This window comes from Pieris brassicae, chromosome 8, assembly GCF_905147105.1.
Source record: "Pieris brassicae chromosome 8, ilPieBrab1.1, whole genome shotgun sequence".
Classification (NCBI taxonomy): Eukaryota; Metazoa; Arthropoda; class Insecta; order Lepidoptera; family Pieridae; genus Pieris; species Pieris brassicae.
Window position 1 is genome coordinate 14,940,088 of NC_059672.1, and position 27,829 is coordinate 14,967,916.

The 27,829-nt window shown below is 32.2% G+C and overlaps 2 protein-coding genes and 1 long non-coding RNA gene across 6 annotated transcripts; 1 reads left to right on the plus strand and 2 right to left on the minus strand.

Annotated features, from left to right (window-relative positions):
* Positions 1–3,809: 3,809 nt before the first annotated feature.
* On the plus strand, positions 3,810–6,737 carry LOC123712987 (ras-related protein Rab-4B). The gene is made up of 4 exons (XM_045666433.1): positions 3,810–4,131; positions 4,243–4,323; positions 4,441–4,773; positions 5,053–6,737. The coding sequence occupies exons 1-4, from the start codon at positions 4,116–4,118 to the stop codon at positions 5,265–5,267; spliced, it is 645 nt and encodes a 214-aa protein (XP_045522389.1). The 5' UTR covers positions 3,810–4,115; the 3' UTR covers positions 5,268–6,737.
* A 35-nt stretch (positions 6,738–6,772) lies between these two features.
* Positions 6,773–26,503, minus strand: LOC123712986 (hexokinase type 2). Of its 4 annotated transcripts, none has more exons than XM_045666432.1 (9): positions 26,202–26,503; positions 15,449–15,611; positions 15,173–15,354; positions 14,841–15,014; positions 14,024–14,123; positions 13,565–13,754; positions 11,997–12,202; positions 10,580–10,806; positions 6,773–8,871 (listed from the first exon to the last, which is right to left on the minus strand). In XM_045666432.1, the coding sequence occupies exons 1-9, from the start codon at positions 26,223–26,225 to the stop codon at positions 8,782–8,784; spliced, it is 1,356 nt and encodes a 451-aa protein (XP_045522388.1). In that variant the 5' UTR covers positions 26,226–26,503; the 3' UTR covers positions 6,773–8,781. The 4 variants fall into 4 exon arrangements, with proteins under 4 accessions (XP_045522388.1, XP_045522385.1, XP_045522384.1 ...); XM_045666429.1 differs by lacking the exons at positions 14,024–14,123; positions 26,202–26,503 and adding exons at positions 14,452–14,551; positions 19,794–20,049; XM_045666428.1 differs by lacking the exon at positions 26,202–26,503 and adding an exon at positions 19,794–20,045.
* LOC123712988 lies at positions 22,414–26,192 on the minus strand. Its single transcript, XR_006754146.1, has 2 exons — positions 25,173–26,192; positions 22,414–24,010 (listed from the first exon to the last, which is right to left on the minus strand). It is a non-coding gene; the product is annotated as an uncharacterized LOC123712988 (long non-coding RNA).
* Positions 26,504–27,829: the final 1,326 nt, after the last annotated feature.

Here is a 27,829-nt window from a genome sequence, read left to right on the forward strand (position 1 = left end):
TTTAGTGAATTTTTTATAAAAATTTATGCTATTTGTAGTGTTAACAGTCTTTTTGCTTCTTAATTTGTTTTTTTACTATAATTATTGCACTAAATGCCCTTTCCACTTCAGCATTTGAGTGAGGAAGGAGAAGGAGTGTTTTGTTTATTCGTGGATCAGAGCGATTGGCTTTTTTAGGAATTAAATGTATTAAAGCAGTCTTCCAGCATGGGGACTATGCCAAGCGAGTACCTTTAGGTACCGGAGCAGACGTGTTAATACCAGAACCAACTCAGGAGCACAAGTAAGTAGCACAATTGAGGGGATTTCATTAGGCCCGCTAGACTTATGGTTTTCCAAGGAAGATAAAGCTTTACGGATAGCACGTTGCCGTTGCAAATAGATAAAGGTCGGCTTTCTTCTTCCTGGGTCATTAAGCCATTCTCCCTGTGTAGTGGTGAAATGGAGTGCTGACAGAATTCCTTTGGACAGCTTTGGTAGACTAGAAGGCCGAATCGAAAATCCCCGAAGCGAGGTGGGCCAATTTTTCGCCAAATCTGGCAATGTGCTCTGATGTTGCCTTAGAGATTTCTCGTTTAAAGGACCTGGAAGCTGAGTAATATGCTTTTTTGAGTTCGCCGGTAGTTGTATCCGCCGGTAGTGTAAAAAAATTGAAGTAAGTTTTTGCTTCAAATAAAGGCTATCTAACCTAAACTGGGTTAGATAAAAAGTTTATACCATATATTTTTTAATTATATTAAAAGTAAAATTTAATTTAATTTAAATCTAAATTGTTCTTATACAAATGAGTCTATAATTCGTAAAGCTAAATTTTCAATTAAAATGTGCATAATTAAGATATATGTACTTCATATTTTTAAGCGACTTTATTTAGTACAGTAGCAAAGAAGATAGGTTACAATAATACTAAATTAATTTAGTAAAATATCAAAAGCATTTACATAGGTTGGAAGTAGTTTCGTTTGGCTAATTCTGTCCACTTTTTGAATTTTTTTAATGATAAAAATGTATAGAATCTGGCTAATGAAAGAAGGTAACGAAAAAGTGCGGCAAATTAAAAAGAAATAGTATGGGGTCCCTAAAATTTTGATATATTTTGTGGATTAAACTTACTTGATACTTGATTTTATTTTATAATTGTTTACATTGATAGTAACTGTATTACTATAAAATTAAATACTATACGTATTTAGTCTTTTACTATTGATACCTAAAATGACTAGCATTGCATGGAAAACTAAAACTAAATTTATTATAAAACACAACTTTATTCGGAATATTCAGAATTCAAAAAATCAATATGCATAGATTCATCAGAGTCATTGCTGTTATCACTGTCTGTCTCATTGATTATGAAACTTTCTAAATGTTCCTTTGTAGTCCTGTCCCTTTCTTTATATTTATTTTCCACATGTACAACATGATCAGTCATTTTCTTCCACTCTTCTGCTGTTACATTTTCAAATCACTCTTTAATCACTTGTTCTAATTACTCTGTAGTCAATTTAATACTTTTATTTGCTACTCTGCTACTCTCCAGACCAGCCCAATGGCAAGACCACAATTGTATGGAGGTCGTCTCAATACCTCATGACTATTGTGCTTTAAAATTTCATCGGCTTCATATATTGGCTCTGGTTTATGCCGACTATTAGTAAATAGTGTCTAGTAAGACATAGCAGTTCTGCCTTCGTATGGTACTCTTCAAATTGAATATTATTCAAAATTAAGCCATTCTCTTTTCTTATGTTTGCGATTCTATGTCGTAGGGGCTTTATTTACTATAACGGAATGGTAACTGGCGTTGTCCATAACAATTACACTTGGCTCATTTAAATTGTATAGGAGCTTTTCTTCTAACCACTTATTGAAGTTGGCAGCATTCATATCATGGTGATAATCAGCCATTTTTGATTTAGTGCTAAATACTAATAATGTGTTCGGCGCAGGACCTTTCTCCGACCCTGCTTGTACAATTATGGATCTTTTTCCAGATGAAATATTTTCAATAGCACCACATGTACCTTGCCACGATTTTTTGTTGACATAAGTTTCATCTAAATAACTTATTGCCTTTCTTTCTGCGATTCAACGATATTAAATAGTAATGTCCACAGGCAGATATGTCATTGCGCTCAATTAACAAAGAACGTTCATTTTTGTTTTTCTTAAATTATTCATTAAAGTCACTCTTTTCCGAAGTACTTTACCCCATACGGCACTAACACATTAGTATGGAACTAGGTTTTTCGAAATTTTATTTTTAAACATCTATACATTGTAACGAAGGCGTACATTAATAATTAGTCGTAATTCCTCATTTGAACCTGAGAAATTCCATTCACTCACGTACTCACCTATACCGCTTGGAAATGACGGCATAGTGCTTAGAGTTATTTTCTGATATAATAACAGCCTGAGATAATAATAAAGCGTTATTGACGTTGGTTCATTTCACAGGTAATTTTTATGTATAAATGTTTTATTGTCATCGACTATTTTGTTAAATATACATAAAATTGTTTAAATTTGTTGTATACTTCCCGAGAAAAATTAATCTCCTCATTCACTTTAAATATATTTCAATATTATGTAAAAAAAACAAAGATATTGAAAGATATATTTTTACTGAATAATTATGAATTACTATAAAACATACGATTTAATTGAAATCTTATTATTATAATGTTTTACTTCATTGGGAATATTTAGGGAGTAGTGATATTTTTCTTTTTCTCTCTTTAATTTTGTGTTTTGCGCTGTTATAGTTTAAGAAGGTGTAGCAGTAGAACGTTTAAAAATGTATCGTATTACAATATCCTGCAACAGTTGAATATTTGACTAAAGGGACATAGTTCGGCTACACTTTTAATAAAATACGTGACTACATAATTTCCGACTAAATCCCAAAAATAAAAAATAATAATAATTCAGCACATGGCTGAAAAATGTATATCTCTGCAAAATTTATGTAACAGTGTATGGCTCATTATTTTGTTTTTACACAGTCTACATATATGGCTTTGCTAGTCGTTAAAACCAAAATAAACCGAAACAAACACAAACTAACATAGCGCTACTGGAACGAAGGAAGTTTTCCTGAAAAAGGGACGCACTTATGCCTTAAAGCGAGACAGAAATAATATGGTTGAGAAATATTGCAGTATTTTCGATTATTACAAACATACATTTTCGTGAAAAAATCGCCCGACAAGGAGCCCCTTAACGCAATATCTTAGCAAAACGGCGTTAGTATTTTCTCTTACGTAAACGTAAAGTAAAACTCAACATTCTGAGTGATGAAATAATCAGTCAGTCATCGTAAATATGTTGTTTACTAAAATTATTTTCTGTATCGTATTTTCAGTCAATGACTTAGAATTGAGGGAAAAATCACGTAACAAATTATTCATCCGCGTATGGCCTAATTTTAATGTTTGTATATAAGCTAAATACTGTTACAAAGCAACATAATTACTGGGAGTTAACCTGATAAATAAATAAAAAACATTTTTCAGAGTTGCCATTTGCGTTTCCATTATTAAATTACCTAAAATATATTCTTTTTTGCCACCTATATTATTTAGTTATCTTTATTTAAAATGGTTCTCTTTCCACTGACATCTTTTTAACCAATTTCTAAAAATCCGAAAGCCATGAGTAATTTCAACCACTCCAAAAATATTGCCCAATAGGATCTTTGAAATATTTTTAGTAAATACATTTTAATGCATTTGGAAGGTGGTTATGTTTTTTCAAGTAATTTATAACTTTAATATGGCAACATAGTGTAGTTCTTACTTCTTAGTTCTTACGCTAGGCATAATAGAGACAGGACTATGTTATGTACACAAAATGAAATTACTCAACTTGTTCAATCTATTCTAATTTCGAAGTAACCATAGCTGATAGCATTAGTCAAATGTAAAATGTGAAATGTCTATCTTTTGAATATTTTTGTTGATTGTCTTTCAAAATATAATTATAAAATTGTATATTATGTTACGTAGATCATAAATTTATTGGTATATATTTTTTTTAAATATAGCTAAGAAGCATTCGTTCAGTGCTATTTAATTAAGCTGCAATAAAGCGCAGAAGAGTTTGTTTTTGAGATGACGGAATCCTATGGTATGTTAAATGTTCACGGTATGATTTGAAATTGACGATATTAATTATTACAACTATATCTTATATACAATACTTAAATTCGTCACTAGATTTTTAGTTTTTATATTTCAGAATACTTATTCAAGTTCCTTGTGATTGGAAGTGCTGGAACAGGAAAATCTAGTCTTCTTAACAATTTTATCGGCAACAAATGTGAGTAATGTGTAAAAAATATGTTCTAGATATAGGTACATATTGTAGAAGTGAATACATTTTTCTGGCTAAGATCAACCAAAGCTTTGTTTTTTTTAATATATGGTTTTGTTTCAGTTAAAGAAGATAGGTGCCACACTATTGGCGTAGAGTTTGGTTCTAAAATTGTTAATATTGGTGGAAAATCTACCAAACTTCAAATATGGGACACAGCTGGCCAGGAAAGGTTTAGATCTGTAACACGGTCATATTATAGAGGAGCAGCAGGGGCTCTACTTGTATATGATATAACATCTCGTGATTCTTATAATGCTCTTGCAAATTGGCTAAGAGATGCCCGCACCTTAGCAAGTCCTAACATAGTGATATTATTGGTGGGTAATAAAAAAGATTTAGAAGAATCTAGAGAAGTCACATTTTCAGAGGCTAGCCAGTTTGCACAAGACAATGGTAAGTGAAAAAATATTATTTATGGATAGAAGATACACTTAGCATGAACCTTTGTCAATCTGACTTGCAAATTTCATAGATCAGTCTTTCTTAATATAGATAAAGTCTTAGTTTAATATGTAATTTTTTCAGTATGCAAAGTAATTAGTTTTTTTGTGTGGTTCTATTTTGACAGTTTTATATCTGTTAAATTAATTCCAATATTAATAATGTCAATTTTCTTTGTAGTAAACTCATTTTTAATAAATGAAGCTGTTTAATCTAAAATTGTTTTTACAGAGCTAATGTTCCTCGAAACAAGTGCTAAAACTGGAGAGAATGTAGAGGAAGCTTTTCTGAAATGCTCCAAAACAATTCTTGCCAAAATAGAGACTGGTGAATTAGACCCAGAGAGAATAGGATCTGGTATACAGTATGGTACTGGAACTGCAAAAAGAATATCTGCACCGAAACGTCCACCTAGGACTCCATCAGATTGTGCTTGCCGAGTTTAATACAATAATTAATTTCTATTTTGTATTGGAATGTACTATAAAAGACTGTCTTAAAATGGAATGGATATGTGTAATAGGTGTGTAGAATATTTTTTAGTTTCACTAAATGTGAGGGATTCTATAATCTTACACAACTCTCTAATTATAGATTTTAATACTGTTTTAGTGAATGTTACCTGTTACATCCAAGATTTGTCTAGGTCTTTGACATGTGAAAAATTGTTAATATGACACTATTTAATATGAATAAGTTTTTGTATACCAACTAAGTTTGGATATTGCTAGCATGGATTGAGTCTCATAAGTCTTAAGAGCATGTGGGGAAATTGAAATTGATAATCCTTTAAATACTTATTTGTGATTGTAGTAAGAATAATGTATATTTTACTTTTAACATTAATAACTTTATGTGATGTATAGTAATTTCAAAATTAGTCAATTGGAAAGAATTTTAAATTCAATTAAGTTATATACTCAATCGAATTTTACACCTGAGCTACTTCACATTTATTTTTAACAAAACCAAAATAATTTAATAGAATTGTTTCTCTCAGAAAGTCTATTCCATTGCTTTTTTTTTACTTATCCTACTTGGCCTACTTCCCAACAATTGAGGGGTGTTGGCTTTAGCCAACTTTATACTCTTGTCAAGTGTAGTTTTAAAATCTTAAAAAAAATCTTTATGATTAATTATTAATGACTAGTTTTTGCCATCTTAATATAAAAGGGATGATGAATATAATATAGCTTCATCATAAACTTCATCTTTCGCCTATTAATGAGTGCGTAGTGCGAATGAGTATAATTTTATCCTCTGTTCGAGCTATAGATTACACAGATAAACTAAAATCAAAGCATGTAGAACACTACTCTTCAGGTGTGTGACAAAGATAGATATAGATTAAGATGTTGACAAAACCATGGAATATAATCTTGACTTGTAAGTTGTAACACTAAGTTTTATGTCAATAATATTATTATGTATTATTTTCATAATTCCAGATATTGTATTTAGAGTCATGGTGTAAAATTCACGTCTCAAAAGTAATTTGACTCAGCTGAATTATATAAGATATTTCTAGTGCTCTCTTTGTCACAAAAACATGTTTAAATAACATTGAGTGACATGTTTTAAAACAATCTCATAATGAACCCTCCTTTGTTTATATTGTCCTTCTAAGTGAACATTAGTCATTAAGTAGTTTTATATTTTGTTCCTTATAAAATAAAGCAAGTAGGTAACCAGTTATGAAAAATGCTAGGTTTTTTTTCTATCATTTGCCGTTACTTCAACCAATGTGAGCAAATAATGTATTATGCTTTAGTTATATTTTACTGTGGAAGAGACTTATACGACCAAAAATGTATACAATTTCAGCAGTATATTATGCACTAACTGTAGGTTAAGATTCACTTTGTATTTTAGTGCTCAGTCATCTGTGTATTGTGACAATAAAGTGATAAAAACTTTTTTTTTGTATATTTTATTGTATAAAACAACAAAACTGTTTTAAAAAATTTATTTTCCAAATAAGTAACATTCTGCAGCTCGTTGATACATTGAGCTAGCTATATTAAAATGATTATTTTCTAGAATGGTTTCATTGAGGTTAGTTACAGAAAACAATATTCTTCCTAAATAATTTGGTTACAAAATTGAATTTATATATACACAACATTGATGTATTATAAAGACCAGCTTTATTTACTAAAACTTTATTGTTTAATAATACATAATGGTCTTGTTAAACAATTTATGTGATATGTGTACTTCTGCTTTAAAAACATTTTAAGCCATTTTATAGATGTTTCAATACCTTTGGAATGTAGCTTTGCAGAAAGTATACAAACTCTTTGAACCTTATACGCAATGACATGTTGAGCAAAACAATATCTGTGGGAATTAATTAAAACTTGTGCACAAAATATTGAAAGATTTACAGTTTGTACTTTATTTGGGCCTCTTAGAAATCCACTATAGATGCGTATTATAAATAAATTATCATAAATGGATGTCATATAATTAATACTAGTAACTATAATTGGTCTTACATAATACATTTTCTCCTAAGCATATTTGGGCAAAGGAACGAATGCTTTCAACACCTATATTGTTATATGCAACAAAAATACAACACTAATACAAAATGCACCTATTTTTAACTAGGAACTATTAAATGGTGTGAAAAATCTAATGTCAACTGAATCATAAATGGATTTAATTACAAACAATGTTGATTTAATATTTGAATAAATCAAATTGCTGCCAATAAACTTCCTATCTGTGCTTGAATATTTTTTTTATTTCCGGGTTTTAGGGCCGGCCTTTTTTCCTTTCGACTGCAACACATATATACTATATTTTAAAATAGTCAGAAACCAAAACAGCAAACAATTTAAACATTAATTCCTAGTTCTATCACAGTAAAATATCGAAACACAATTATTCAGAATTGTTGAAAATATCGTTTCACTACGCTAATCGAATTCGAATCATAAAACTATTTTACTAAATCAATCAAATATAATAACGACACACTTAAAATAATATCTTCATCAATTTATAATAGTTATTCATGTGTTATTAATGAATAAAATAATCAGGCAATGGAATGATAATTACAACATCATATCTGATGTGATTAGCATGATTTCTGAGATTCACATGTATTGCTACATTCGAACATAGTAATGCCATAATAAATTAGTTTCAAATTTTCATCCATTGCAAGAAATGTAAACAACTTTTAAAAATAATTTTCGTAGTGTTTTGTTTCTATCATAAAATCTGTATAAAAGTAGACTCTTATATTACAAGACCATCACTCATAATTAACTACATTTTTAAATAAGATAAAGTCACTTTAACTGCGTGCTCACTGTCTTGAGGGTGACACTGACAAATGCAGATTGCGCTTTCCGTTAAATGACACTAAGGCCAATATAGCAGGTTCCGTTAAATATCAGTCTTGTAACGATGAAAAATTTTGGTACAATATTAAGTATTCGTTAAACTGACTAGACTATTCTAAAATCGTAAGTACAAGTGACATTTTAAGTGTTCTATTAACAATTGACATATTGGATTTTAGTGCCATTCAATTCTTAACTTGGTTTAAATAGGAATGCCGTAGTTATCAGCTGACGTCTACATTTAAATCAAAAGTACTTTGGATCAGAGCCAATTCCACCTAAGGCATATAAATATCACGATAACTACAATTTCCTATCCAACAGAGAGCGATGCGTAAGACTGCCAGTCCAAGCACACAGCGCTAATTTAATATCGCTAAACTAATACTAAATTATGACCACCACAGTCTATACCACTCGAGACGCGGAAAATGGCTGCTGAAAAAGTAATCGCACGTACATCAAAACAACAAGTCTTTAAACTGGTTTCCAAAAGTCACTGGATAATTTCACTATTACCGAATATTGCAGGATGTTTGTTGTATAAATTCTTTGTGTGCGATCACTGAGCATAGCACCGCGTGGTAGGATTATTCTAAGTTTACGCGTAGCTTAGTTGTTGCCGGCAAGCAACTGCTGCTACTAAAGCTGCCCCGCGACCACTGCCATCTTCCGACAGCATTAGGTCGAACTGAAAATCAAAAAACAACGAATTAGTATTACTGTTTCAATAATAATCAAAGTTTGAGTCAAACGAAGTATATATGTGTCACCATAAAATTGTAAATACCGTTAGGTTGTAATTCGTTAAGGTTCACAATCTTCCGACAGTTCACAATCTCGCGAGACAGATTACAATCTAACGGTATTTACAATGTTACGGTGACATATATAATGATTTAAGCTAGACGCAGAAATTGAATTTAAATACGTGGGTACTCTGATAACAAGCCTATGAAGTATTTTGTGACCGAAATGAATTAAGTGATAAGGATTTTAATCGTGTCAATATAAAATAATTCTTGTCATCTTATTAAAGTATTTTTTTGTAATTTATTATGTATTTATCTAACTATTAATTCCGGTTTCCAAAACTCTGATTTATCGATAAGACATTAGAAAAAAGAAGACATTTTGCCTATATTTATGAAATGATAGTTAGGTATTTTTTGATTACTGCTTTTAGGTATAAATTGAGCAGGCTCATAGGTTGCTTTACCCAATTTTAACACGTCATTGTTTTAAAAAAAGCACACCTATCAAGTTCTTAATTTAATTAAGGTCAAGGCTTTATGTCTGTAACATTATTATATTCCAATAGACATTTATCGTGCGACAAGGTTGTTGATATTTTAAAACAGGTTTCTTTGTATTAAAAGTTAGCGAAACCAATATTTTCATTAAGTGTCTACGTGAGCCTTTATAATTTTAAAACATATGATTATTTCTCTGTATCTGAATTTATAAGGTTATTTTTCCGCCATTACACTGAGTTCTACAAAGTGGTGCGGGACAGTTGAAATATTACTTAATATTTGTTTTATAAATAATACTTGAATACATATATTTCTTATAAATTCAATCCACATTTACAGGAAAATGTTTCATTCTCCGAGTTTTGCCTTAATTTGTAATTGTCACTGACTGCCAATGACCACAATATGACGCTCAACGATAATGTTAACGTATTTTCCAATAACAAAAATTATTTAATGAATAAACAATTTTTACGCAAGTGATATTAATTTTTTTGTTTTAAAACAATTTTATCTATTGAACATTTCGACATTGACACGGGGGCTCGACCACTATCTCGTTTTGATAGAGGGCTTGAAGTCCACGGTACTATTATCACTTTAGTTACAACAAACTATTGTTTGACGTCACCACGAAATGGGTGGCCCAATAAATCTATTTAAATCTCTTTATTTGTACCGTAAATAACCTTTTTACCACAAAAATATATCGCGAATAATCGAGATCTCTAGGACCTTACAAAAAAATATAGTATGTTTCATGGTTGGTTTCAAACATTCTTAACTACGTTGTTGACTGTTGTATAATCTTTTTATATTTCTTGGCCCGTTCAATGATTTGAACGATTGAATGATTTTAATGACATTTTTATTATGCAACCCGAAAAAGTAATCTGCGCATTAATCAATATGATTCGAGAGCTAATGGAGTTATATTTTTACTGGCAAATCAAATTACAGTGATAACTGATAAGGATACCAAAGATAATAAATTATACGCGAAGGAGGAATGTATGAGAATCGAATCGTTTTAACTTAATAAAATTGTAGGTAAACCATAGCCAAATGTTACAAAAAGACGGTAACAATTATTGTAGAATTGATAGTGCATCTTACAAAAATGGTAATTAAAGGATAACTCACTTGTATGCCAGGTCGGACGAGTTGGGCGATCTTCTCGCACATAAGTGTATGGAAATGGGGGTGGAATCTGTACACAGAGCCATCGATTCCTACTGTCACTCGGGGCTCGTTCATCTTATTCAGTAGAGTGGCAATCCCGGCAGAAACAAGATGCGCCGCTCGACGTGACACACACTCGCATACGTGTCGTACGCTCGCCATATCCGCTTCCGTTGCGTGTGACAAGCCTGGAATATGGAGTTAAGAAATTTAAATTTTTTCTCGTCACCCAGATAAACTATGTTTCTTATCAGTTTTATCAATATCCAGTGTCAAACATTTGTGGTGTGTATAGAAAATTATAAACAATAATATGCATATTAATAAACATATACTAAGTAATTTCTTTCGTAATTATAAATTTATGTAATTCACGTAGCCTCATCTCAAATTACCAAAAGATCCATTGCAAAAACGTCGTCTTAATATTTATTATATAGTGTACAAACAGCATCTGGTGCCAAATTAACGTCAAAATATGCGTCACATTGTTATCGCAAACTGACGTAATTCTAATTTATCATTAACTTAGCGCTAATCAGTATTTAAGTTAACACAAATCTTAGTATAAGGGCCTATACGATCGCACAACTCCAAAAAAGTACATTGTTTCTTTCAATTTTTTGTCATAGTTCCTTGATACTTCAAGGAATGGCGAATGGTAAAAATATATGGTGGAGTTGAGTAGTTTATGTATCCATTTTGAAAGATCGATACACGACGAACTTCGCTCTATAGAAAAAAATCCAAACATAGCCAATTTTTGACACGTTGAATTTATTTTACGACGAAAATGTATATAGAACATGATTTTGAAATTTACACGATATATTTTATCGCAGGCCAAGTAATTTAGAAAAAAAAATTGATAAAATTACATTAATTTAATGTTTTACATAACCAATTGTTATTACGGGCCGGCGCGCCTCAGCGCTCCAGCTCTCCATTGCGTACCGCAATCCACCCCGAGAAACTGACACAGGAATTCGTGCTGGCATGGGGCCTTAAGAAAATGCGTGAGACATTTGGACGCTTACGTAACCATTCATCACGAGTAAAGTTATATTGACAACCTCATACTGTTTGTTTACAACTTCTGATAACAGTGAACTATAACTATTAACCCTAATGCCCTTAGATATTCACTATCCTAGAGTAATCAACACTTAACCGGTATACGTCAAGATTAAACACATAGACATACGTGTTACGAGAGATATTTGTTGTATAACAGTTTATAAAAAATAATTCGTTAGCAGTAAAACAGGTTCTACTAGAGATTGATAGTCTCCTCGTTTGTTTTCTTACAGATTATTACGTAAGGTGATAATATAATGCTTTTACGCGTAAAGGCTAAAATATGGACAAAGCAACTCACCAAGTTCTTCGAGTACATCCATACAGCTTGAGAAATCACCAGGTTTGTCCGATTCAATCTCTGATACGTACTTAGTGTAGAAACTTCCTCTTTGGAAGAGCAGATCAGATCCACGACCACCGAATAACAGTCCCATACGTGTGTATTTTACGAGGGCAAGACGCACCAACTCTCCCATATACATGCCTGATATCATCTTCTCTTGACTGTAAATAGTATTAAATAATATAGTTCACACAAAGACACACCTCAGCAGAAACAAAATATTTCCCATTTTGCGTGTCCCTTGGGTCGCTTGGCGCGAAAAATCATTACCGTATGTCAAAATCTAATATCGTTTATGACACGGGGGACTTACGGTACATTTCGACCAAGGAATGATTCTAAGGAAAATCTCCAAAGACGAGTTAGGGCATGTGTATAATGCATTTTTAAATTTGCTCTATGATTTCCAACATATTAGATCTAAAATGTACAGAAATACTTTTACACAAAGTAACAATATCCCGTCGTATTTTTTGTATATAATATTTTCTAAGGTTCTTTGAATTTTTACATAAAGTTTTTTCCTTTATTTGAGTAATACGTTTTGCAATTTTTTTTGATGAATATGTAATTAATGTAACCTCGGAATAATAAATGTGCCTACATTAACTTTACATTAAAAAAATATCCGTATACTAAAAATGTACTAATAGATAATAATAATCAATTATTGATTTTATATCGGGGCAGAACCTAGTTTTCCTTATCCATGTTTCTTTTGACTCACTGAAACAATATGATAATATTGTCAACATATTTCCAAGCAGTTCCGAACGTATTATACATTTGTAATTTATTATATGTCGTAATCTTGTTAAAAACACAATTTCAGCTTTGTATTTAATAATAATAACATTACTTTACATATACTTACTTATCTATGGTGAAATATATATATGGAATTAGAAACAAAATGTTGTATAAACTGAAACTCCATCACGTATCATAACGTAATTGTCGCGCGTTTTTTTACATTAATATCAATTTTAAATAATACTGTTTAGTAAGCAGCTTTTCGGCTTAGCCGACTACGTCTTCACTTATAGAAGAAAGATTTCTGTTGAAGATCCGGAAATGTCTATGCCTAATCTGTGATATTATTAAGAAAGCATAGTACTTTATCTGTTATGCAATGACTCAATGTGTGACTCAACTCCGTTGATTGTAGTATCGCTGACAATCAATTCTGGATTATATGATACTCTATGCCTTATATGGATCAAGTTTTAATGATATATTTTTCTTAGGATAACACATGAAATCTGATATTCAATTGGTATAAATATAGCTTATTCAATTGAGAAGCTTACGTAAACGTTTTATGTATTTAAAATGTAAAAATTCAAGGAAACGTAAGATGTTAAATGATGAATTAATTTATTTAAAAATGAAACTGCATTGGAGTGTTTGCGTCGCGTCCTTAACCGTAATACATTAAAGTCCTATCCATAATAATCGAGTATACGATAAATTCTCTTCGACTTTTTCATTATAAAAATTCAAAAAACAACAGTTTCACTCACATCTGTTTTCCAGGGTTGATAGACTTAGTGTCGACTTCTCTGTCAAACTCCGTTCTGACAAAGTCCAATGTACCGTCATCACCAAAGGCTCCCCATTCTGTATTAATAAGAAGCTCAGGTTTTCCTGGTTCGCCATCGAATATTTCACAATTTTCAGTCTTCTCCACGTAACATGCGTTACTACCCGTACCTGTGTTTATTTTGATTATTAATATTTCATATTCTAGGACATATAAATTTGTACATGAAACATTCTGTAATTCGACCATGAAAAGTATGAAAGTATTTAAGCGGACCTTACAAATTGTTGAGAGTATGTTAAATGTGAAAGGTTAAATGAATGAATAATGTAGTTAGAAGTGGTAATGAACGCAACGTTAGTTACTATAACGTTATACAAGACATTAGTATATTAATTTCAGTCAACAAAACCTCTATAAATAAGGTAAACAAACCTACCAACAATAAGTCCTATTTTGCAGTTGTGGTTTTTCCACGCGCAAGACATCAATGTACCCGTGGTGTCATTGAGAATAGCGCATATATCAATCTGTACATCCTACAATGAGAAACATGCTGTTACGTTCCAGTCCTGAATCCCAAGTGGTTCCTATGTTTAAACCCGTGGTTGATGATGATACTGAGAGGCTTTCAATCTTGACCCAATAATTACCCAAAATATTGTAACGTAAATTATTTAGACCATCGTTTATAATAAAAAATATCTTAACGTGCAAAAGATGAAAAGATTCCGCATGCAGTTTTAGACGTTTTACAGTTTTAAAGTTTTCATATAAGAATTTTGTGAAAAATAATTATTGAAAGCCTCCACTGGCTCTCTCGTCATGCCTTACGCTATTAGAGAGCGTATATCATCGTCAACTCACCAATTATGATTCCTATTCGGCAATTGGGGTTCTTAAATGCACATGACATAAGAGTCCCCGTTGCATCATTAAGGATGCCCATCACAGACAACTTTAGGTCCTGTAAAATCGTATGCCTTACTATTTTGAATTTCTAACACCGATACTATTTTCTCTTGTAAACCGAAAAAATAGTTTAGTTTCTCTTCTATTTTCTCTTCTTCGTTTCAAAGAATTTTGGTCATGTATGATTAACATTAATAAAAAAACAAACTCCAGAGTTTTTCCCTCTTTCCTATCTTCAATAAAGTCAGGCCAATTTTTTTTCTGAGTGTTTCGCAATATGCTTAGCTCTTGAATGTTATTTGAAACTTTTGGATTGCCAGTTATATACGTTATTGATAGCTTACCCCTCGTCTAGCGATAGCATCCTTAAGGCCTTGTACAACGTCTTCTCCAACAACTCCAGAACACGAGAAACCTTTGGTCCAACGTTGTAGCAATCCTTTAGTTAAGCCCAGTTGTCTTAGCGGGAAACTGAACGTGAAACCAAGGGCTAAACGTTCTTTGTAAACGTCATTTTCCTAAAAATAAGTAATTAAATTTTAATCTTACGGTAATCAATCATTGTCGAATTTCCTGCAAAAATTTACAATGATACGCTATCACAATGTAGCTAAAGAATCAATATATCAAAATTTGAACAGCCGTGTCACTGGTTAAAACATGCTATAGTACTAACCTTCATAAAATTGGCTAAACATTCGGCAATATGGTCAAAAAGTGCAACTCCCGTTCCCGTCATAATATGAGTTGGTATGGCGTAAATTTTCGACTTCATATCAAAATGATTTTCCCCAAGATTTATTATGAGAACTCTAAAATTCGTTCCTCCCAAATCTAACGCCAAAAATTTACCACGTTCTATAACAAAAAACATTTAGGATATGTAAATTTTATAAATTATGCATGCAAAAGGAAATTGAGAACTAAATATTTTGTATAATTAATTAGTAACCTTTTCCATTAGGTAAATCTTGAATGTATGTGATCCAGCATTTGACGATTGAGTTTGCGTGAGTGTCTTTTGCGAGACCTTTGAGCAGGTCGTTGTGGAGTCTGCTCATTATCTCCCTGATCTGCTTGTCCGACATGTGAAATACTTCGCATTCTTCGCGAATCTAAAAACGCAATCAAAAGTAAATAAAGACTATCTATTAGTAACATATTTATTCAGATTACTTTAATTAGTGACTAATTATTATAAATAATATTAGATGCCAGTGGCATAAAACCATTAAATATTGTGTTTCGTCAGACTTAAAATAATTATAACATTATTTATTATACTCAATACATTAAGCAATCATAGTTTCGACATATTAATGTCGAGGCTTATATTTCGAGGTCACATAAGCTTGATTCTTTTTTTAATTCTATTTAAAAACATATATACTTGCTACTGCACGTTAACCTAAACGTACATAGTCAAACTTAAAAAGTAATATAAATTATGATTATTTAACCAGTCATTTAACTGGATTTACCGGTATGTTAATCCCTACCTACTCTATAGTTACCGGGAGGCATGTTATAACGAGGAAAGAGGCTTGGCAAGAGATTACAATTTGCGATGACTAGTTGTTTTTAATAATCTGTGTACATGGCGATATAGAATGAGTAATTTTCGTAAGTCGATAAAAAATTAACCGCGACGTTTGAATATTTTTACACATATTTAATGTAATTTTTTCTATGTACGAATAGTGGCCAGTGACGGCAAGCTATCCGTCCATTTTATCGCGAACAAGTTTCACAAGGTCAAAGCGGTCATTACAACACTATTACCGTACTACTGTCATTACTGCTATAGAATTGCTTTCCAATATGAAATTCGCCAATTTCTTACAAAGAACTGGACTCGACTAAATCCGGCGACTACAACTCGGTTTAATAATAATGTCAACAAGGGACTCACCTGAGGTAGGTGGTTTATAGCCATACCCATTTTTTTTTAAATAATTACACACGCGCTAAGCGAACGCACGACTTGCTTTAGTAGCAAGGTAAAATGAAGTGAAGTACGGCAATCGAATGTGCTATGACGTGCTCTGGCCGCCGTCTGTACCTCGATTGTACGTTGAACAAACTGACGCATTCTTTTTCATTCATGATAACAAACTGATGTTGTCTCCCTCACGTGTGCAAATATTTTATGTGATAGAATAGCGCAGCTAGCGTTTCCCATCGAAATGTTATTCTAATACAAATTTCAGCTAAGATGAATAAAATTGTTGATAATTTCACGATAGATGAACTATCACTTTAATAAAATGTATGCAAAAGCCCTTTGAAATATTTATCATTCCCTCTCCGACGCGCCTTCTTACATTTGGCTCCGATTGGACGAAGCGTGGGCTCGGTTGTGACGTCAGATAAATTCCCCGAGTTGAAGGTGTCTCTATATTTGCAAGACCTGCATTTGTCTGCGTGGACATGACCGGTAATTAACCATGTGTGAGTTCGCGGTCTTAATGATGTTTATCACGAACTACCTAAACTACCACTATTAGAGTTGTGAAAATGCAATACCTATATGTTCATTTTCGATAGGTTCGATGCTGCGTGTTTGCTATGTCGGTTGTAAGCATTCTTCTGTCGCTTTGTATTATTTTCGTATATTAATAGACTGGATATGTTATCGACCTTTGAGAGAAGTTAAAAAGGAAGCTACAGTGATGTATTAAATGTTGCTCTGAAGTTAGTGATTGTGTTTTACTGAATATTTTTCTGAATTATTATATTGAGATATAAATACAACTAGACTGATAAGATAGTTTTAGTTAGTTTTAATTGTTTTTGTGTCAAAAAAGTGACAATGACCCACCTTTGACCTGTATAATAATTTTCATATCAATGATAATTTTTGTAACGTCGTTAAAATTAAAAGTTTTATGCATTTGTGGTGTGGGTTTTCCGAAAAGCACCCATAAGGGAAAAAATCTGGTAGAGCTATATTAATACAGGGAAACCAGTTTTGAATGCGGAATTAAGACATATCATACAAAGGCGGTTTACCTTACACATATAATATATTATATGTGTAACAGAAATATATTTATTTATTTCTAGAATACATATTAGAAATTGTTATCAAAATAGTTTAGCTTATACATACAATTTTTATTGAAAGGGAGAAAGGTTGATTACTTTCGCAAAATTAATTTTCAATTTTCAAATTCATATATATTTACACTGCTAAAATTATCATATATATATTTATAAGGCAAATATATGAAGGAAAACTATTGTGATTGTTATATTAAATTGTATATACACATATACCTCACATTATTCTTAAATTATGTTGAAGTATATTAGTAGTTTGACAAGCTGCTACCAATAGATCGGAAAGTTTTATGAATTTTTTAAAATCATAATTTACATAAATCACAATTGTTCAATTATAACGTTGTTATTGTACATTAATATACTAGTATTCTTAACCAACACAGTAATAACAAAAATAATTAAAAATTAATGTATAATTTTAAAACAAATTTATAAAGTTTGGTCAATGTGGCAGTGTACCTTTAACACTGGCAACATTTCCTCGCTGTATTCCGATATTTATTCGTTGAGCCAGGAAAGCTATGGGGTCACTGCTACTATCTACCAGGCGCAAGCTTAAATCTTTACTTGAGTCCTATGGCCCAAGAGCCTCTACTCCAAAGGGAACCCAATCGAAGTGCAGGACTCATATAGAGTTATACAGAACATTCACAGTTATTTATTTTCGACGTTGTTTATCGTCAGAGAAGCTCACACTTGGCAGCTCTTATGATAGTCGCATGTCGTATGTTTATTTTTATTTGTCTCGTGACAGTTTGTGATCCACTTCACAAGCGGATATATATTTTGTCTAAATAGGTATAAAGCAATAATGTGAAATTATGACGTCAATCAATACTTTATCGTAATGTCTAACGGCTACGGATTGATTAGCGTCGCAGATAATGTTTTAGTTATACTGTTATTTATGAATTTGATAGTCCTCTTTTTTCCGTTTTTTAAATTTATAATAAAACTACTAAGGAGAACTAAGATGAATGTCGCAATTAGAAGACTGTTTTATCTAGGTAAACATTATAATCTTCAACTGTGCTGATTGGTTATACAATATATGTATTATAAAATATTTACTATAATAATATGATCGAAAATCCTCTTACTATGTTGTAAACCGAAAAGTTATAAAATAGCAGAAAAATCATTTGACCATAAAACTTTTTATCACCTATATTATTCAGTATTTTATCTATAAAAACTACCTAGACTGTCTTATACTAGCACTTCATAGTGTAGCATTCGGATAAAGTACCGCATCGCTCTTATCAGTGATAGCAATTTTATGGTGACTTTAATTATATTAAATTCTTATAAAACTTTCCATTCAGTGACAATACAAAAATCTTTAATGACGCATCAATTTAAATATATTCGCCACGATTACGTTGTTATTTTACGTACAGATTAGCAAGTTTGGTTGATAACTAGATCATGAGTATTCGTCGCGATTGTCAATATAAAATGTTAGCATTTTAATAATCGCCGGTAAAATCAGTTATAACTGGTTGGTTAGTAGTTTAACACAAACGCAGATACCCTGATATGCCTCTTTTAAAATTTGTATTTTGCGAGAATTATTATTGCTAAATTATAAAGAATATCTAGCTTAGCACACATTTTCTCATGACATATCCTTCTGGTTTACTTAATGACATTAAAATCCAGTTTTAAAGGTCTACGTTTTATATTACGAACTTCCTGGAGAAAAGAAAATTATTTTGTATCTTTTATTTGATATTCTGATACTATATTTATCCTTAATAAACAAAAAAAAAACACGAAACTCAAAGGATAATTGCGTAAGGTTGTAGATGTCATGTCATGAAATCAACAATGCCTTCGTTTGACCTTCCTTAACATTGACCTTCTGTGAATCCTACGAAAGTAATTTTTTTATAAAAGTTTATCTCACTTTTTTATCGAAAATATTTAAGTTCAAGAATTCATCAGATATACGCTTTTATATCAAACACGATATTGTTACAGGAAAAATATATAGTTATTAGGTACTAGTGTGAGGCTTTTTCGAAAACATTATTTTATAAAATTCTAAAACAAGAAGGTACTTGCAATGGAATGCTAAATTTATATTGATTAACATGAATCCTACTATAACTAGGTATATATAATTATATAATATGTCAACTCCATGCCCTATCATGTCATAGAAAAACTAGAAAATCATAAAAAATCTTTGGAAAATTTCAAGCAAATATTGAACTTTGTGTACTTACGACGTCTCGTGCTTGACGCATATCGATTCGTCTTGTCAGTCTCGCGGACTGAGATAAAAGGTGATGAACGAGAAGCGTTGGAGTCCACAGGATGATGGCATAAATTCCACAGGGTACAGAAAAATTATGATATCCGTTTGGGCGAATACCGGTTCGTCTAGACCGTGAAGGTGTCGTTAATAAGTGAAAGGAACCGACGACGTGAGCGCGAGTGCTAAGAAGCAACTTTGCTAGTCGAGGGTCACCTTGAAGCGGCTGGCGCATGTGCACCACACCCTCGGCCCTCCTCGCCGCGCCCCCCGCGTGTCGAATGACGTCACACCCGGCCCCCGACCGCTCATGTACTTGCCGCGCCACGTGACGCCCTTCACGCAATGCTGCGCTTCAAAATAACACAACATATTCCGGCGCAACTTTACTCATACTTGTGAAACCAGAATGAATAAAATGCAGTAAATATCACGCAACGCATGGCGATACATGCTTCTTTTAATACTATAAGAGACCTTTACTATCTTGTTATAAACATTTACAAAGTTATTAAGTTATCATTATTTAGCACGTGTCGGACAAGTTGCTGTACTATGCGAAGTTCAAGGAAAATAAATATTGTTATGAACACGACAAATGCAGAAAAACGTGCAATGTTAATACTTAGTTGAATGAGCTGCATAATAAATTAAGTTTGCATATTAATAAGATATATATATATATATAACTTCAGTAAATTGTGAAATACGTTCGGTATGTACCTACAAGGTACGTTAAGACCTTGACGTTTCCGTGTGTCTATAAATTACAATAGAGGAGAGAAAGAGAAGTAAAGAAAATATTCAAACACCTTTGAATTTGTTTAAAAAAAGTAAGAAACTGTATGTATTTTAGTTTAAAATATGGACCAATGTGTTCGGTAATAAGACATTGTGAAACGATTGCTTCGCTCGCGAGACGTGGGTGTGGTTGACGTGCCTCCGCGCAGGTTCATACTGCAGTTAAATATCTACCATGTTTACTAGAGAAATAGGTACAACCAAATAGGTACATCTCATATTGGCGTGCCATGTTACACCCAGGATTTGAATGATTATTCTCAAGTGTATTTGAGACATTCCATTTTAATCTCATTGTAAACTTTATGACTATGTTTTGAAATTTAATAAATATTAGTAAACATAGAACAAGAGGTACCTACTGCAAAGTTTTCCTCAAACAAATAAAGGAAATGTAAAGAAAATGTAGATAAAAGGCGGTTTTAACATTTAACAAAATTATCTATGGAAAATTAGTAATCCATTCCTTTATGCTACTATTAAATAATTTTAGTTTAGGTATCTTTAACTTAGGTAAAAGTTTAATTTTCTAGATATTTATACTTTCGCTTAGACCATAAAAGTTAAGATATATAATACATTTTTAATAAATACAGTAGAAAACACATTTAAAACGGCTTCTGAACTTACCTACGCGTTTTAAATAACGTCATTTTAAGTAATAAAGATATGGCTAAAAGTGATAAATTTGCCTTACGTTTACTATATAAGTTACTTCAATAAGTCAATCAAGCATGTTTTTTTTTATATGAAAAACACTTCATACATTACGACGTAACGAAGTGCAGAATGAGTCTTAGAAACAGTTATAATTAACTTTGTTCATACTCGTGCTAATTTTATCATTTTAGCACGGTCAGTCATCAACCTATAACCGTATAACATGCATTATTTATGTTTGAGTACCTAACAATTCACTTATTTAATTAATACAAATGTTTAATTTAAATAAGAAGTTGAAACAACCAGTATTTTCGTATTTGCGCTTTACAAAATTAGTCAAAAAAGAGGCCAGGGTCACTTAATTTGACCTAAATATTTAAATATATTATAGAGAAGTTTTGGGCTAGAGGTTTCAACTTTCAACGCGTTCTAATCCCAGCTGTCAAAAACCAATGGATTTTTAGTTGCTCTAGGCTAAGCGCGTACGGGTTACTTTTGTCACCGTTAGATTAAATTTTTTGTCATTATCACACGGTAATGTTTCTAAGGCCGAGCGCGCACTGGCTACTTTTGTCATCGTTGCATTAAAGTTTTGGTCATTGTCACGTCATGTTTCTAAGGCAAAGCGCGCAAGGGTTACTTTTGTCACCGTTACATTAAAGTTTTGGTCATTGTCACGTCGTGTGTCTAAGGCTAATCTCGCACGATTTATTTTTGTCATTGTTACATTAAAGTTTTGGTCATTGTCACGTCATGTTTCTAAGGCTAATCTCGCACGAGTTACTTTTGTCATCGTTTCATTAAAGTTTAAGTCATTGTCACGTCATGTTTCACAAAGTAGGGTGCGCTCACGAAGGGTGATATAACTTTTTTAAAATCGAAGCATCATTTGCAGATTTGTATTTCGAAGAGACGCTCGTTGTCTAATACTGGGTTAACTCCTTTTGAAGTTACAGGCTACTACGTCGAAAGTTCTACACTATGTTCTATAAACTTCAAGAAAATTTTTATGATTTACTTCGCAGTTTTGGACATTATCATTATCATTAACATACAAAAATAAGAGCAAGTCTCTGCCAGCTCACGAAAGATTTGCTGTAACTGTAAGGTAAGTAAAAAAATATTGGTTAATTTTAGATGATTTTTATTTTAATTCAATTTAAAACCAAGGATCAATTAGAATATTTCCTGTGTTATTACTGTGTTCCTGGCAAATGTCATAAACTTGGGAATCTTTATTATAGTCAGTTGCATACTCTGAAATATACCATTGAATACTCGAGGCTGAGGCTTTAAAAAGTAATAGGGTTTTTATTAGGAAGCTTACCTCCTAATAAAAACCAATCCTTAGATTGTGGTGCTGAAATCGGCTAAATGTTTGTAGCTATAGGTCTATCTATCGGCATATAAAAATAAAACAAAAATAAAAAATTAGATTTTTATATGGCAACCACTGCTGTGATCTTGTGATTTTCTTGTTAAAGTTTGTTGTATTTGTAAAAATGTCAAGAAATCCACTTACAATGATCCACCATGGGGATAAACGCTGGGTTATCCGCGTGGTGGGTTAAATAAATCGCTTTGTACCAGATTGTTGTCTGGTGTACAGTTCGACAAGTGTATCTGCTGTCTACAACCACGGTATGAATATAGACAATTTTACAAAATGGGTGACCGGGCAGCTAATTCCAATTTAGTTGTTATGGATAATGCTAGTTATCATTCTTAGGTAAGAACAAAATGCTCACACAAGCCAATCGTATCGCTGATATAAAATAATGGCTCCGTGCAAATGATTGACATTATGATGTTGTTTGACGTAAATGTCAACTACTTGAAGTAGTGAAACAAAACATGTCTGCGACCTTATATGAGAAAGATAAAGTATTAAAATGGCACGGTCATGAAGTTTTAAGACCCACCTTATCATTGGATATTGAATTATATACAAATGGTTTGCGATATAATGAAGCAAAAAGCTGCTGATAAAAATGTAAATAGTCCTGTAAGAGTTATACAATTATTAACAGAAGAAGCCTTTTTAGAAATTGGTGCAGAGGATTGGCGAAAATGTAAAGAAAACTTAAGTACATAAAGTAATTTTACGATTGATTAATTTTTAATGAGATATGTTCCTATCGTAAGAACCCGATGTAATTTAACATATTTTATATCAAGATCATTTAATCTAATATTCCCAGTATGGGCAATACAACAAATTTTTATATACCGATTTGTGACTTTTGAGGACTTCCTACGTAACTTGTAGATGGACTATGCATAGAAGAATAATTTCGTTGGGTGCTGTGGGAGTTTTGTCTCTTAACGTCTTGAAAAAAAGAAAATGTTGATCTATAGTTCTACTTTATTCAGCATAGGGAAAAATGCTTTAACATGTCATTGTCATTACAATTGCTTTTGCTTACAATTATTCATAGCCTCAATAAACTTGTAAGCTTTTCTTCGTAAGGTGTTGTTTTCGCATTTATCTTTGTGGAATATTGGCTTCGCTGTGGTTCCTCTTCATGAGTATCCTTACTCTCTTCTTCATCAATGTCCTCCTGAAGATTATTGAGTGTCCATGTCCTTGGGACAAGGAATACAAGTTGGTCAAAATGTTTGTACTTTTTTCTTTTTTGAGCCAGACTTTATGGATTATTGTTGGCGTAGCTCACGTGAAAAATAAGCTCTTGAATTTGGTCGGCTTTTATTGTACAACTTTACCTGAAAATTAATGTTTCAGTAGTATAAAAACAATGATCTAATGTCGAAATAAAAATTAGTTAGTAGTAAGTAGTAAGTAGTAGTCTATAGTTAAAAGTTAAGTTTTTAGGTAGGTATGTATGTTTACCTTTATGAGTAAAACATATATAAAAGGAGTGTACCCCGAGTGCGCTCCATACTCCTCCAACTAAGCTTGATCATATTTTGACCACTAGACAAAGGTATATTTTCTACCTGTGTCTTGTAGTTTGTCAGATTTCATTCAATTATATCGTTTACTCTTTGAATTTTGAAAATATAATCAAACTTCGTTTCGTCTAGATCGTGGGCTAACCAAAGCGATATTAATATAGAAATTTATTTGTTACAGATATCTTGCAATCGGCAACAGTTACATCCACTGTACATGCTTGCGAAGACTGAATAAGATTGGATCATTATTGTTATCATTTTAACCACCGGCAAATTTTTTCACACATAATTGGAGCAACTGGTGGCAAACATTTCGTGGGTAGATGCAGATGCAGGTTATATAATTTGTATACATAGAAGTTGTTGCGTATGTAGCAGCAAGCGACTCCAGGGTATTTCAGAATTCTGGCATAGGCAAAAGAATGCAGTAAAATGAATTAAATATACCATAAGATAGTACTTTGGCTAATGATGAAAATGGGAAAAATGGCATTTTGCCTGGTAGCAGATATGGCATTTGGCTTGTCGAGTTGCATTTTGAGACGATAAGCAAGAAAATCATTAGCTACTATAAAACATTGTACAATTACCGACACACGAGGGCGTGACGTATGGTTAAATGCACTGAATTTTGCACAGGCCCCTTGACGTCAGTCTCGATTTTGCTGATATTAGAGTTTAAACATGTTGCATTTTACAATATTTTGGCAGAGATGGCATTCAATTTAGTGATGATTTTAATTATAGTGCATTGAAAGAGGGACGTTTCTTAAAATTTAACCTAATCCTTCTAAAAACGTAAAAGTAACAACGTAAAAATCTTACGATTTTATTAAATAATATATACAAGGGTCAATAGTGTAGGGACATCTAATGCCTCAGAGTGATGACTTAAAAAGTAAACTATTGTTTTAGCTATGTAATAATTGTATGTAATTTAAGTACCTAGTAGTAAACAAAATACACTTACCAGCTTCAGTTTTTTCTTATTGTTACAAGTTACCCCAAACATTGCTATATATAATTTTACTTATCTCTTCCCATGTTCTTTGTCACTCGTGCACGCACTGCTATTAAGACCGAACGTACATAAGTGTCACCCAGTTGTCACGTCGTAAAATGCGCGCATCTCTATACATAACCTCCACAGACTTGTTATGAGTGAGGGAACAGTCACGGCGACAAAAGTAACCCGTGCGCGCTAGCCCTTATGATACTGGTAAACGTCATGATAAAACCAGCATGTCAAAGTGCTAAGAATTATCACGTGTCGAGCCCAGGTGCTTCAGACATAATGACTTTTCGACAGTCGTCACCCTCTAACGCCAAACGAATTTGTATAATAATAATATGACAAAGCGTTAGCCAATGTCATTCCCATTCATAGTCGTTTAGCGTTAGTGGGTCAAGCCTGTAGAAAAGTGATTTTGTCTCAAGCCCTAGAAGGATCATTCCATTTACTGTTAATGCTCCAAGAAATAGGCAACTTATAACGAATTACAACACTGGATTATCATTCTTTAATTCAGTAGGTAAAAATAGGTTTACTATGATTTTAATACACTACAGATTTTAATACGCTACTTTTTTAGTCTCTAGCAATCTTCAGTTTATCGATACTTAATTACGTAATGTCAATTAAGAAAAAAAGGTCACCGTTATATAACTTAGCTTGGAAAATTAATAGAAATAATATATTTTTATTTTCATGTTCTTTAATTTACCAACATTCATTTATTTTATTAGATTTATATAAAATACTACAAAAGTATTAATTCATAAGTCCTATTTTACCGTTTTCGTGTATTGAGAAAAAACTCTTTTATTTTTTTTTACCCTTGCCCGGGGTTGCGCACAAGAAAATCTGACACATTTTTTGTAACATTAAAACTAAACTAAACTAAATATATCAAAAATGCAAACTTTGTAGTCGAAATTGTGATTTTATTTTTCATTTGACCTCAATTACAACCAATTTGTTTGTGTTTTTTATACTTACTTTAGGGCAAATGAAATCCTTCATCTTGGAAAACTCGTCAATGGATGTAAACACTTGCACACTCAATAACTATCTGAGAAATGTAAGTTTCCACAGTGACTTTTCTACAAACTTCCCTCAATAAACTGTTTTATCTTAGTACCACAGTAATAATATTATAATCTTTATCTAAATTGAGACTAGAATTACAGTCTCACAACTACGCCGAACCGTATAACATTTATTATTGTTTTAAGTGTTATATTGTCATAGAGCGTATTGTTGAACAATAAATTAATTCACTTTTATGTTTCAATAAAGATGTATTATGCCGACTGGGAGGTCTTTCGAAAACTAAATGGGGTAACGCAAGTAGGTTGTTAGGTAATAGATATTTGTACTTTGTCTTATTGAAGGTGTTGGGTGACGTCCAACTATCCATACCACGAAAATACGAATATCATAGTACCTATTGTAGTAGCTAACTGTATGAAAAGGCGATCGTTTGTTTTTGATTGTGGTCTTTTAATTTTTTTCTAATTTCTAATTCTAATTTTGTAATCTTTTAAATTTTCGAGACTGTATGAGGCGAATATACAAATGCGCCGGATTATAGACTTAAAACAATAATTATATATATATATATATATATATATATTTAAATATATTTTATGTCTCTAGCATTACATAAATCGTAATCAACACTATTTCACGGCATCATATTTTAAAACAATTCTTTTTACATACGTGAGGTATTCAATAAATAGTAATAACGCGTTACATTTTCCTTGCAAAGAATAAATAAATAAATAAAGGCAGGTACAGGCCAAACATGATATAATAAAAAAAAAAACATAAAACAATAGACATCACTTATTTGCGTAGTGTTGTGCGTTATGGACTCCCGCTCGGGACAAGTTGGGTCCCCAATACAAATTTCCGGACCGAATATTACGGGGACTTTCAATGCAGGACAAATAATAAAGTTGCGTGAGGAAATACCCAAGCAACGGCGTGGCAAACTCACTATATTGTTTAGTTTCACCAAGATAACGCCTCTGCGTACAAGTCCACGACTTTCGATAGCTGTCCTTACAAAAGCGAGCACGAATTGATGGAACATCCCTAACCACCGGATATAGCTCCTAGTAATCTAACTATTTCCGCGATTAAGGAAATTTGAAGACGACGACGCAGTAGTTGCCGCGGTTCAAGGGATTAGAAAAGGATTTTTTTAAAAGGGAATTTTAGCTTTAGAAAAAAGATGTACATGTATAAACCTGGTAGAGGACTATGTCGAAAAATAAAATAACATTTAATAAAAGATAATTGAGTTGGCACTTTTTATTGAACATCCCTTGTAAATTGACTGAGGTTATCTACAAAATATACGGAATCAAATATTACGTGAGGCGTTCCTACCTTACCTTAACTCGCACGCACATACGACACACGTATATTTTTTTATTGTTTGTCTTGATCGAAGTCACATGGGTACCAATGGGTTGCTGCCCGTTTAGAATTGTGTTAATTTTTTTTATATAAAGGTATATCCGGATGATTAGATACACATTCAGCAGAATAATAATTACAAAATCCGTTTGTAAATGAACCTATATATTGCTTTATTAATAAGAGACGCTACATAG